We start from the raw sequence: 13,646 nt of genomic DNA on the forward strand, positions 1-13,646 counted from the left end.
ACCACTGTTTTGAGTGTCTAATATGTCAGATATCTTTCTCCACTGCATCTTGCTTTTTCTTCAGCAAGAGCTTTATTTTGATGTTTGATGGACTTCCAGGTCAGTACCAGAAAGTGCAAAGTACTAGTTTAGGTCTTAGAATGCTTTCTTCATCATAGACTGTAGGGAAGGATGCTGCATGGTTTGTCTTCAAGCTTTGGCACTATTAGGTTCAGTGCTGTCTTGCTTTACTTAGTTCTAGTACCTGTATTTATCTAAAATGCACTGGAAGAGGATTTGTTTCCACCTCCTTTTAAAAATTAAGGAGAATTTAAAGGTATTTGAATTACCTGAGATTTTTTTTAATATGGATTTTTCACCCCTATGCAATCTCGAACCAAGCAGAAACAGAGGCAGCTTTGGACTCTGTAGAGTATGTAATGGGCATATGTTGATACTGTGCCTGGTAACCAAAACAGCAGGGGAGGTGCCACACAGCCCTATCTCAGATTGCTGCCTTGGTCCATTTCTTCATTTTGTAGTGAAGCATTATGATAACAAGTGTAAGCATCTCAATGGAGAAGGTATTTCCGAGCTTAACTGCTCAAGTAGGCAGAAATCAGATCTGATAAAAAGGCAGAGATCAGACTGGAAGTACAGACTTTCAAACTAGAAATGAGGTGTCTCTAACAGTCTAGGTGTTTCATTGTTGTAACAAGTTGATGTAATACATTACAGCCACTATCACACAAAGAATCTAAATTTTCTTGTTTTAGAAAGGAGTTAATTTAGGAACATTGCAAACTGGGGACTTAATGCTGAATGAGTAATGCAGAATAGTAGGGAATTTAATATTCTTAACATCAAAAAGATTGCTCCACGTCCTCCTTAGCTTAAAATTCATTCTTTTCATGAGATTTTTCTGGAAAAATGTTGAGATGGCAAACAGGCAAGAGGAAGGTGAAATGCAGACCACTGGCTTTTTCATGTGCTCATATTGATAAGTACATAAAAATACACATTTCCCCCACCCTCAGCTGAACTTTCTCTGGGCTGCATTCTTCAAAGAAACAGTGTCTGTAAGTCCTTCTCTTTTCAGAAGCCAGAAACTTTGTTACTCTCCTCTAAAGACCTTGTACTCAAGTCTCTTTGAGAATCTGATTAAAACATGCCGAAGCTGGCCTTGTGGGTTTTGGTTTTTGTTTCTTCTCACTTAGTGCTCTTCATGTCTCTGCTTGCTTCCAGGAATTGGGCTGGCCTTGGCTGCAGCAGTGAAGGGTTACCGCTGTATCATTGTGATGCCAGAGAAAATGAGTATGGAGAAGGTCAGATGTGCTTTTATTTTTTGAGTGTTTAAAAAGTAAGTTTGCTTGCACTGGTGGAGTTCTTCATGCAAATGAGTCCTGTGGTTTTAGCAGTGATGTAGGCTCTTGGGCTCTAAATTGCTGACAAGACAGACTTCTGCTGAAGTGCCAAGAGAGATCCTGGCTGGGCAGCCATGGACAGAATTGTGTTTAGGACCTGTCCCTGCAGCATTGTCAGTTGGAGATCTGTCATCACAGGTATCTAGGGAACTTGAGATCTACACTGCAGATTAAAGTGTCCCTGGGTTAGCTGTCCCCCAATGAACAAAGGAGGACAAGGGAAGGCAATGGCTGAAGCTTCGAATGTTCTTGGGCTCTGCGCTAGGCTGAGCCTTGGGTGAGCCTGCTTGGCTTCTTGAGTTAACACACTGAGAGATGCTGGCAAGGGTCTGAATTGTGTCACCACAACTCAGGAAGGAGAATGCCCACTTCTGTTGGGAGTGAAAAAGCAGGAAACATCTAGCTCTAGAGCAAGACTTTTTCAGGCTTCCACCTAGAGTGATACTGTATCTGAAGACAAGAGAGTGGAGAAGAGGTCTGGTGCCTCACAATTGAAGAAGCAAATAAGTGTCAGGAAAACCACTTATGTCAATGACACAAATGAGAGCAGCCATGAACAGCATCCCCTGAGGGGATGCCCATTACCAGCCCTGGAAGGAAAGATAATGCGTGGCCACTGCCATGGTCCACAGAGCATCAAATGCGTCCCTTCTGAAGATAGTCCTTGCTCTGCCTGACTGTCTTGCCCTCAGTATTTGAGCAGTATGGAGCAATAGGGCCGCAGAGAGTCTCCTTTGATGCCTGTGTCTGAAGAAGGTAAATATATATTGCTTGCATTTAGATTTAAAAAAAAAAAAAAAAAAAAGAGGGCTATAGCCCTGTTAGAGATCAGAGCTTGTGTGACCAGCACGAAACAAGACAGAGTTTTGCTTAAATGAGATTCCTCATTATGGAGTAATAGTACCTACAGACTCAAACACCCAGAATGGCAGCAGGAATTTGGTACTGAGTTCTTATGTGAAACTTCTAGTTTTTCTGACAGTCTCTTTTTGCTACAGGTGGATGTCCTGAGAGCTCTGGGTGCTGAGATTGTGAGGACCCCAACTACTGCCAGGTTTGATTCTCCTGAATCTCACGTGGGTGTAGCATGGAGACTGAAGAATGAAATCCCCAATGCACATATCTTAGACCAGGTAAGAATAAAGTGTCAGAGATGTAGGTGTATCACAGCAAGAGGTATCACTATGTTGGTCCTTATGTCCGTGTCTGGAAGTTCCTACAGTGTATGGGTGTCTGTGAGGGGGGAAAAATGACCCACCGAGTGGTCACTATGCTGTAGGGTAGTGAGCTTTTATATTCACTAGATGGCAGCAGTAAGCCTATGTTTGGAGAAGCTAGAAAAGAAAACCGTGGATTTCTCTACTGAGTTAATAGTGCCTTGTGGAAGAATTGGTACAAGGGTCAGCTTTTTAAAAGAAACTGTCCCACAGCCAAGTCTGATTTTGGTGTTGGAGATTTTGCTGGTAACTCAGAAATACCCTTATGGCAGATCATTTAGGGAGGATGTACCTCTCTGCAGGCATTCTGCCTAGGTCCAGGTAATAGATAAAGAAACAGCCTGGAAAGTGCGTGTAGCAGTTGTGGGGCTTGAAGAATACTTGTCACGTTCTTGAAATGTCTGATAGTGTAGGTGTTTTTTCTGGTCTACTTAATGGCCATTTTGTCTATCAATGCAGTACCGTAATGCCAGCAATCCCCTGACACACTATGATACTACAGCTGAAGAGATCCTGCAACAGTGTGAAGGTAAGACTGCTCTGCTGCTGGCCTCTTCTTTAATGAGCCTTTCATATTCTTTGTTGTTATGTTCTTGGAAGATGGGACCTGAGATGGTTAATCTTGTACACGTGCTGTGTGTCATTAGAGAACTGCTTTACTCCATTTCTCTTACTAATAGACTGTTTTCCATTAAAGATAGATGCTCTGTTTTTAAGGTTCTCCAGGTGGAGAAAATAGTGATACTTAAATCATGTATGAGGAGGGGGGGAGGGGAACAACCAAAAACCTGTACCTAGAGTAGCAAGAAAGGATTGTTTCTTTTTACCTCACAACACAGAATTAGGTATTTTTACATTCTCAAACTAAATGCTCCATCACACTGAAAACTCATTAAAACAGAAGACCCTGGGAGGACAAATTGTTCTACATTGCAGCTGTCACCAGTAAGACCAGTTTTCTCTTCTGGGATCATTTCCATTTAGCTCTAGGCAGCCTAGCTGGAGTACCAGAAATGACTGGGGTGTGGCAGCAGAGAGCTTCAGCTGGGCTAACATCCTGGTAAGGAGCCCAAGAGCTATTGGAGGCATTCAGTGTGATTCTGCAAGAAAAGACCATATAGGAGGCTACTGACCTGCGCTGTAAAACAGTACAGTTAAGCTGCTTTGATGGGACCCTGACCACTGGAATAAGAAATTTGGTTATTATGTTTCTTCTGTTGAAAGTGAGGACTGTGTGAAGAGTTCTTTTCCATCCCTGCCAAAAAAACCCATCCTTCTAACTGTTCAGAGGACATAGTTTGTCTTTCTGTGACAAATGTTAAGAAATTTCAAAGTGAGTGAATTTTAACAAACTGCTATTCCACAAACCTGGAGTTTGGATGAGTTCGTTACTCTCCTGTTTCTACTTATAACCTTACGGATCAAGAGTGGCTCAGTTGTTGTTACTGAGTTTAAACCAGTCTTGTTCTGAACAGAACCTGCTCAGTGCAGTGTTGCTCTGTTGACTTGAAGGCATTTGGCTTTGTATACAAACTGACCTTTTAAAATGTGCTTTGCTCACAAAATTGTCAAGTGTGTGCACCAAGAAAACTGTGATGACTGACAGAAGAATGAACTGTCATACCTGATAGCTCTGCTGGGCACTTGTGACCAAAGCAATATATGAAATAAGAGAGTGGTAGTGTCAAGCTCTCTCAGTGAACATCTATCCTTTGCTCTTGCCACTCGCTCTGTAAATTCACTTACAAAATGTGCTACTCATTCTAAGTTCAATAATGAATTATTCTTTATCAACAAATACAGCAACAGGAAAAGTATAGGTATCATCAACTCAGTGGACCTCCTCTTAGCTCTGCCTGAAGCAAATTGTTGCCTTGCTGGGCTACTGAAGGGCATTTCAAAGCCATTTTTTAAGTAAATGGGGATGAAGCAAGATGATCTCATAACACAGTTCTTAGAAAGAAGAAAGCCTTATCTTGCCACTTTGCTGCTTTCTGTGATTTTGTTATATCAAGTCTACACTTAACTGTGAGTTTTTAATCCATCATCCTTGGGAAATGTCACAACTGCCTTTTCTTTCTCACCTTCAATCAGGAAAAATAGACATGTTTGTGGCTACAGCTGGTACAGGAGGTACCATCACTGGTGTCTCCAGAAAGCTGAAGGAGAAGTGTCCAGGTTGCAAAGTAAGTGGCAAGCCTAAAGTATGTCTAGAGCTTCAAACTGCTCTGCTTCTTGGTGTATCCCATTGCTTGTAAACCTCTCCTGGGTCTCTAAGAGAAGCTCTTGGAATTCTTCAGTTGAAAGTAGCTCTAAGCAGTGAAGAAACGTTTTTAGACACTGGCTGAAATCATTATGTTCTGGTCTTGCTATTGACTGGAGTTCAGGTTTGGCTCAGCAGGTGAAAACTGGCCCTCAGGTTCTTTCATGGGATGTTTGCTGGTGCTCACAGCAGCCTTGTGGTTTCTTCCTGACCATGGCTTGGCTTCTGACACTTTCTGGAGTGCCTGAGGTTTTTGCCAAGTGAGCCTTTCTCTGCACGAACCAATGTTGGTATGTGTACTAGTGTGCAGTTTTGGATTTCCTCCCAGAAGCTGGTATCCAGTTTCAGTCATTAATATTTTCCCATATAGTCAGGGGAGGGGAATAAAAAAAATAAAGCTTGTATTTCATGCCAAACATAAGCTCATATTGACTACAATAATGCCTGACACGTGAATGAAGACAGTTCTGTCTCTGAAACCCTTTCCTATGGCTAAACAAAGCAAAACCCTTGTAGAACAAGTAGTGCCTCTCACTTAATGTCCACAGCCTGAGGAGACAAGATGGGTTGTCCAGTGGTAAGAATCACAGTATCATTAAGGTCTCTAAGATCACCTATTCCAACCACTGACCCATCCCCACCATCCCACTGCCCATGTCCCTCAGTGCCATGTTTCCACATTTCTTGAGTACCTCCAGGGATGGTGACTCCACCACCTTCCTGGGCAGCCTGTGCCAGTGCCATACCGTTATTCCTGAGAATAAATTTTTCCTGATATCCAACCTAAAGCATCAAAGCATTCTGCTTGGAGGGGGGATGGGAGTTGCCAGGCAGAGATGAGCAGCAGACTAGTCTGCTGTTACCTGGCTGCATGTGGAGCCAGTGACACCAACAGCTGTAATAAAGCCAAGTGCTTGCTTGTAGGTAGCTGTGTTCTTGAACACAGTGTGTCATGGTAGCAAAGTGAAAACTGCTTTTACCAGATCATAGGTGTTGATCCTGAAGGCTCCATCCTTGCTCAACCCGATGAACTGAACAAGACCGACAAGACAATGTATGAAGTGGAAGGAATTGGATACGATTTTGTTCCCACCGTGTTGGATAGATCTGTAAGTCATTCTTGATTTCCTGACCTCTGCCATCTGTTGGTTGTGAGAGAAGAAGAAACTTGGGAAAGCATTTCTTTGAGCTGAAGGGGGTGAGGGGGCAGGCAGAATGATTCCTATTCTTTGTCATCAGGAAAAGCTTTCTCAAATGGCTTTTGTACAGTGTGCATTTGTCTTAAAATGCTAGGAGAAATGCTGTGAAACAGATAACAATTTTGTACAACATCATAATTCCTTTTTAAAAAAATAATAAAAATAGGATAAAATCCAACACTCTCTCTCAAAAGCAGTATGACTATGTAGTCCAGTCCTGAGCAGAAGCTGTGTCCCTGGGAAGCCCTCCAAGGGGGAGGAAATAAGTTGATACTCTCTGACTGTCTTGTAACAGATTTCAATAAAGAGATTGCAGTGCTAATGTAGTCATCTTCCCTTGGCAAAAAAAGAAATTCTACTTCCCATCTGTGGGATGGAATCCTAAGCATGTGGTGCTCAGTATGACAGCCTTTGGTTCAAGGAGTATGGGGTTGAATTTATAGTGCTGTTCTGTACTCCCTCCCCCCCCCCCCCCCTTACATATTCCTCGTTTAAAGAGACCCTTGTTTTTGTCTTCCTGCCCCCTTCCAGCTGGTGGACCAGTGGTACAAGAGCAATGATGAGGAGTCATTTGCTTTAGCACGCATGCTGATCCGAGAGGAAGGAATCCTGTGTGGTAAGAGCAGACATGAATCATTTGGGTATCTCTGAGTAATACGTGGGAGGCTAAAGCCTTGTGTGGTTCACAGAGACCTCCTAATGCTTCAGAAGCTGCCTTCCTCACCTTGGGCTCCTCTGCTGACTCTCCTCCTCTCTTTCATTCTTGTTATTGCACGTATATTCTGACAGTTTTGCCTCTGCTATGCATTTCGCCAGGTGGCAGCTCAGGCAGCGCAATGTCTGTAGCTGTGAAGGCAGCCAAAGAGCTGAAGGAGGGTCAGCGCTGTGTTGTTATCTTCCCTGACTCTATCAGGAACTACATGTAAGAACCTGCTCGTTGTCTCTGTGGGGAAAGGATGAGACAGTCCCTCAGACCTTCTTACAGCAGGGGCAAATTGAATGCATATCCCTCGTAGAGCCAAGTTGCTGAAGCAAGGAATGTGCTTGGGGCACAACTGTGTATCCAGACAAGGTCTGGCGTGGAGCCTTACGAAAGCAGAGCTCCTCCTGGTGTCTCATTTGAGTATATAGCCATAAACTGGTTAGTTAAGGTCTTCATGGAAAAGATTTGCTCTCAGTCAAATTTATTTGAGGCCATTTGGTGTTACTCTGTTCCCAGAAGGATCTCTTAAAAGCTGTTGACCACTCTTTCTGTCTCTGTCCACAGCAGTACACAGCACTACTGTGGCAGTAGCCAGTGCTGGGGAGAGTTGACAGGTGGCAATGTGGGGGCTTTGAGAAGAAATTTCATACCCACTACATTGAAATTTCATACCCACTACATTGAAATGTATTCCAAAGTGTGCTCTCTTTATTTCTGTTACCTGACTGCTTTTGCATCCAACACAATAGCACTGTATTGTGCAGTCATCTACTGTGACAGCCAGACTACAGGCTACAGAAAGACCTGCACTGAGTACATGCTGAATTGGGACTAATGTAGTTGAAGCTTTGTTTCAATGGGATTCATTTTTCTTTCTATGAATATTTCATCAGTATGTGCCTGGCTGGTAAGCTTGGATGGCAAATAGTCTGTTTTCAATTATGATTTCATTGTTAGTGATAGTGAGCTGTAAACAGTCACTGTGTGTTAGTATTGCTGTTAGATATTCAGCCTGCTAATGAGCTTTTTATTGCCTGATAATTTCCAGGTCCAAGTTCTTGAGTGACAAATGGATGATTCAGAAAGGGTTCATGACAGAAGAAGACCTTGTCAAAAAACCTTGGTAAGAACGTCGGATCCCTTTGGATTCTTATGAAACTGTTTAGCAACCCTCTTTATGGCAGTTGCTAATTTAAAGCTCACTGCAGTTTGTACTACTTCCTTTGAGTTTTAGTTGATCTTTCATGCTGTGGTGTTGGTGCGTAACTCTGGCTATTGCATACTGTGACTATTTATTAAGTCAGCCTGAATTATTTAATGTCTTTGTGGCAACAGAAGAAAATTTGATATTTGATAACTTTTGAATGAAAGGGGTTATGTCTGAAGTGAATGAGTAGTATCCAGAGAACCCTACCAACAGCAGCAGAGTTCTTGATGGCAAAGCATTACAAGTCTGTGTAACTGAGGGAAGATCTTCTATAGTTGCTACCTGTAATACCTGTAAATGTAACCCTTTCAGCAGGAGCCTGGAATTTTCTTTGTAAGATATAACTACTAGGCTCCCACATTTGTTATTTTTCACTAATCAACTGTAATCCAGAGAATTAGATAAAACAGGAGAAGTGTTTCAGTCTTAAACTTTCTCACACCTGAATGAATTTCTGATGCTGATGACAGAACTGTAAAGCCTTGAAGCCTTTACTGGCTCTGGCACAGTCTAGACTCTTCCTTGCAGGTTTTTGTCATTCCTGTAGTTGCAAATGCCACGGTAGGTGAGCAACTGGTTTTCTTCTCACCCTAAGGCTTGAATAGGTTTGGTTTTTGTTTTGTCCCAGGTGGTGGAATGTCAGTGTTCAGGAGTTAAGCCTCTCGGCTCCCCTGACTGTGCTTCCAACTGTTACCTGTGCAAAGACTGTTGAAATTCTTCGGGAGAAGGGGTTCGACCAGGTACCAGTTGTTGATGAATCTGGGTATGTCCATATATATCACTACTCATCCATACATATCACTTCTCTCAACAGGTGCCAAGGCTTGTCTTCAGGTGTTGAATAGAAGTACAATACGTTCTTCCATTATAATAATGTTGTTCTTATAAGTAGCCTTAAATGTTGCCACACCAGTGGTGGCATGTTGTCATGCTGTGATGGTCCTGCCTTTCATGTTATAAGCTTCTAGTGATTTTTATGGCATGACACTCTGTGTATCTCTCCAGCTTGGCTTCCTTGTTTTTTATGACAGCTGTTGAACTTATCAAAACCAAATTTCACGTGTAAAACAAACAATGCCCAACTTACCCATCTTCCCCACAGTTTCCACCAATTTTTTCAGAGTATTGTATTACAATGTAAATGAGGACCTGACTCCCCTATAAGCTAGAGTGTCCCAAGCAAGTTGGTATGCTGTAGGTACCCTGTGCATCTGCTGTAAGGCAGGCTGAATAATGAACAGAGCTGCCCAGTTACATTCCAGGCACGGTGCTCACACAAGGGATTCCTTTTTACATTCCTTGTAGTATGCTTGTAGGGTGAAGGAGAGCGAGCAAAATTGAGGACAGCATGACCTTGGCCTTGTCATACCTTTCAGAAGGAGAATTGAGGTCATAAAACAGTTGTATCTGCTTTTCAAAAGCTCTCCAACTGAAAAAGCTGGAGGTCCTCTTTTGAGCTAGATTCTCAGAAGGGCCAGCCACCTACTGCATTATGTGTGTTTCTAGCACTTCTGAGAACTGGACTTCAGGTTTCGCCTGCAGAAACACAGAATTGCCTCTGCAGGCTGTCTGAGAGTGGGTGTTTATATCTCTAGGAACACTAAAGGCACTTGTACTGTTAGCTATATCTTATTTCTCTTGTTCTCCAGGGTGATTTTGGGCATGGTTACTCTAGGTAACATGCTTTCTTCACTGCTTGCTGGAAAAGTTCAGCCTTCGGATGAAGTCAGCAAAGTTATCTACAAGCAGTTCAAGCAGGTAAGCAGCAATTCCACATTCACTGATATAAAGTACAACTGCAGGTGTTTTAACACTACAGATTGGGTAAGGTTTACCCAGGACCATACAGAACAGCTGGATTTGAGTGCAGACATGGACCTGTGTTCAATTCTGACCTAGTTCACTTAGTAGCTCCTAGATTTGTGTTGTGGCCCTATGTTGGGCTTTTCTATTAATTCAGTAGGCTTTCTTCTCCCGTGCTTGTCCTTTGTTCCCTCCCCAAAACCCAGCATTTATCTGGGCAATGGACTCTCCAACAGAAAAGACAGCAAGATATTGAAACAGCTCTTACTAAATAATTTCTGTATCAGCTCAAAATGGAACTGCCTTCTTTATCAGGTGTCTTCCTAGAACAGGGATGGATGACTTGATAGTGAAAGCTGTTGGTGTCAAAATGTATGAATTTCACTGGTTTTACTTGCCCATGCAATATAGTGTGGCAGGAGATCACAATTTCCCAGATTTGATTGCTCTTCTAGAATGCTTGAGTATTGTTGCTGTTGCTTTGCTTCACTTACAAGAGAAATATTTTCCTAACATTGAATGCTTAACTTAGCTTTCACCAGGTTTTCATTTTCAGCAGTCTCACAGAATTCAGGAAGCATGTGTAATGCTGCCATTCAGTCTACAAACTACAGAATCCATGAAGTTGAGAGGAAATGCTAGCTTTATAGACCAAATGTAAATGTATTTTTTCCTTCCTAGGCAGATAATCAAGGATCAGGTGGAAATGTGGTGCGTAACAAAACTATTTGGTCAATGTTCTCCCTCACTTGGACACCTTAAGAGTTTCTGGGGCTGCTGTTGTGCACTTGCTTGTGTACCTACAGTGGTGTTAGCTGTAGTGGCCAATTCTCTGCACTTCTGAGGTTGTGGCTTTTTTCCATGGACAGCTTGAACTCTCTCATGCTTCTTCAGTATAGATCCGTTTAACTTTTCTTTTCAGCTTTGTTGTCTCTTGGTGGAGGATGGAAGGGAAGCAACACTAGAGCAGTGGTATTGCTAACATACTAACTAAAAGCATCATTCTTCATTTATTTTCCATTTGAATTGATGGTTTGATAGAGAAACGTGGTTAAATGCACATAACCTCAGAAGTATTGTGAATTTTGCTTTTCTTACTGCTTTGATCAAGTTTATTTGGCTTGTTCACTGGTGAAATTGGGAGAACAGATCATCTGTGTCACTGAAATGATATACTGCAGCCAGGATCTGTACCACAGAATGCATCAGTAAGAAGTCCCCTTAACCTGTGAATGCGAAGGCAAAACTGTCTTTTAGCAGCATGGGAAACTGACACTTTCCTCTATACCTAGTAGTTGTTAGCTTGTTTCTTGGTGTGACTTTGGTCAATGTCCTAAACCATTTAATTGTTAGCATCCTAAGTGGATGAGAGCCTCCTTTTAATTTATTTGTAGGGTCATGAATGATGCCATGTTACTTGCTCAGACAAGCAGTCCTAGTCATGTGTAGCTTGGTGGCATGCATATAGGCTAATGCTGTAAGGACTTAAAAAGATTTAAAAATAAAAACTAAAATGTTGGGAAACGCATGGGCAAAATATATTTAGGGAGATTGAGTGAGTAGCAGTGAGGCAGGTGGAAAAAAAGCTTTGGAGTTCTGTCAGATTTCCATTTAACGCTTCAAAACATGCTTAGGTCTTCATTGCTGTCCTTGTAGTGCCTATGGGCTGCTTGTCCTGGTCATTTAGCTTACCTGGTCTCTCAAAACATGTTTACTGATAGCACGATGAGATGGCAAGAGGTTCTATTCTTCAGTGAGCTTTGAACCTAAATTCTAAAGCTAGGCTTTGAAGCCAAATTTGCACAGAACTGCTTGTCAGTGATGGTGACTGATAGCTGACTTGGTAGTAAATCCAGGTTTCCCGCCATCCTTTGCCTTACACATAAGCTTAAGGATTGGTGCTTTTGTATGCACTATTGCCTGCTGGTCCATTAAAGACAGGCAGCAGGGAATCTCTCTCAGTATAGAAACCAGAGTTCCGTGCTCCAGTTGAGCCCAATTGCTCATGCTGGTGATGTGTATTCTCCAGTCACAAGCAGAACTCATTGCAGAATAAAAGCTTTTTTAGCCTGTGGTACAAGACTTACCTTTACTACAAATTAATTTAAACCCTGAAGTATGCCAGATAGTGGTTGTTGCTGGTAGTTGTGAAGTTGCCTGGGTGATAGACCTGTTGCTGCTGCTAAGTACTTTAAAGCAGCATTAATAGGAAGAACAGCTTGATGCGTTCTTTCAAAAGTTTCCAGCTGAGTGTTTCAGAAGGAATGGGTTTTTTTCTGCAGAGCCAGTGTGGAGTGCTTTCTTGTTTAGTCTTCTCAAAGTTGAACTGCTGCAAATGAATTCTTGATTCTCAGTTTCTTGATTTGCACCTGGGCACAGTGCAGCTGAGCAATGTTCACCCTTGGTTTTGGATCATTTGGGCTGTTCCCTGATCCTGTTCTCAGATTGTATTCACTTCCACAATGATCATAATCTGATTCATTTGCTCATTCCCAGTCTCGCTAGAGTAAAATCACCAAGCATAATCTTGAGTTTTATGGAATACCTCTTGTTACACATGGAACACTTCTTTATCCTCTCCCTTTTCAGCTGTTCAGTATATACATTATGTTTTCAGAATCAGAATGAAAATTTCACATACGGGTTTGTTGTTTGCTTCATTTTCTTGGAAATTAGAGGTTAAAAAAAAGGAAACTTTCTGATCTTTTAACTCAGCCTTGATTTGTGTTTTACAGTACTTTAGATGTGAGCACTGCTGGTACTGTTTTTAACACTAGATGGAGGTGATTATACACTACTGAAAATATAAGGGGCTCTTTAATTTGAATTCTGTAACTCTCTCTTCAGATTAACCTGAAAGACAGCTTGGGGAAGCTCTCTCATATCCTGGAAACAGACCACTTTGCTCTAGTGGTTCACGAACAGATTCAGTGTGAGTATGATATACTGCACCTTGAAAGATGCCATCTTTATAAGAGTGGTAACAAGAAGCAAATACAAGCAGTTCTATCACAATGAATGTCACAGGTTGACTACAATTTTTTTTCCTTCTAAAGCAAAATCTTAAATTTAATGAAGCATAGTTAAGAGCTTGATGTCAATGCTGACACCGCTTCCTTAAGCCAACGTAATATGTGTAACTTATTCCCCTTCAGCAGACACTTCTTTACTCCAAACTGTACTCTTTTCTGTCCTTCTCAAAACTCTTTACACTGCTTTCCTTATGAACTGGAAATGACTGAAAAATCATTGAAGGTCGGCTGTAGAGCTGTTATACATAGATGAGAAACTAGACTGAAACAATAACACGACTCACCAGATCTGTTTGGCTGACAGCTGTGTCAGTTATTACTGCAAATGAAGAACAGTCAACACACTTGGGCTTATTCCTATTGATCTCCCTGAAGATGTGCTCTCAGCTCCGTGCTGACTAACATAACCTCGAATCTCACTGGAAGCTTGCAGTGAAACAAAGACTGAATAAATAAGTCTAAGACAATCTAGCTGTCTTAACAAACAGTAGAAGTATGCCAAGCAACTCAGCACAGCCAAAGAAACAAGGAACTCTAGACCACAAATAAAGGGACAGAGGATGTTTCAGATCATTGGGTTCCCAGGTCAAAGGTTTATGGTCGCAGTGAAATATCTCCTGAACCTGTGCTCTCAGTGAAGCACTGCTCAGAGTGTTAATAAGGTTTTTGGTGTAAGTGCAAGGGTACTGTACTGTATTTTTCTGCTAACCCTTTGATGGGGGTATTTGATGGGGGTATTTGAGGCAGATAGTGTTGCACATCCTAGTCTTGTGACCCTTAGGTCAAACAGGATGTTATCAGTTTGTAACCCGTTCAAGT

General features: G+C 42.0%; 1 protein-coding gene across 4 annotated transcripts in view; it reads left to right on the plus strand.

Annotated features, from left to right (window-relative positions):
* The window catches only part of CBS (cystathionine beta-synthase), a 56,137-nt gene that overhangs the window by 9,379 nt on the left and 33,112 nt on the right, over positions 1-13,646 (plus strand). For 2 of the 4 annotated variants that reach the window (XM_052674238.1, XM_052674240.1), the window contains exons 6-16: positions 1,225-1,304; positions 2,402-2,536; positions 3,080-3,149; positions 4,715-4,806; positions 5,867-5,992; positions 6,614-6,698; positions 6,899-7,004; positions 7,834-7,908; positions 8,621-8,755; positions 9,642-9,750; positions 12,643-12,727. The exons of 1 other annotated variant lie outside the window; for it this stretch is intronic. In XM_052674238.1, the coding sequence (XP_052530198.1) occupies positions 1,225-1,304; positions 2,402-2,536; positions 3,080-3,149; positions 4,715-4,806; positions 5,867-5,992; positions 6,614-6,698; positions 6,899-7,004; positions 7,834-7,908; positions 8,621-8,755; positions 9,642-9,750; positions 12,643-12,727 (1,098 nt within the window). Of the gene's footprint in view, positions 1-1,224; positions 1,305-2,401; positions 2,537-3,079; positions 3,150-4,714; positions 4,807-5,866; positions 5,993-6,613; positions 6,699-6,898; positions 7,005-7,833; positions 7,909-8,620; positions 8,756-9,641; positions 9,751-10,476; positions 12,728-13,646 lie in introns of those variants that run through there. One more of the 4 variants, XM_052674242.1, reaches the window with a different exon arrangement.

The sequence above is a fragment of the Tympanuchus pallidicinctus genome, unplaced genomic scaffold (genome assembly GCF_026119805.1).
Source record: "Tympanuchus pallidicinctus isolate F22 unplaced genomic scaffold, pur_lepc_1.0 scaffold14, whole genome shotgun sequence".
Taxonomy (NCBI): domain Eukaryota; kingdom Metazoa; phylum Chordata; class Aves; order Galliformes; family Phasianidae; genus Tympanuchus; species Tympanuchus pallidicinctus.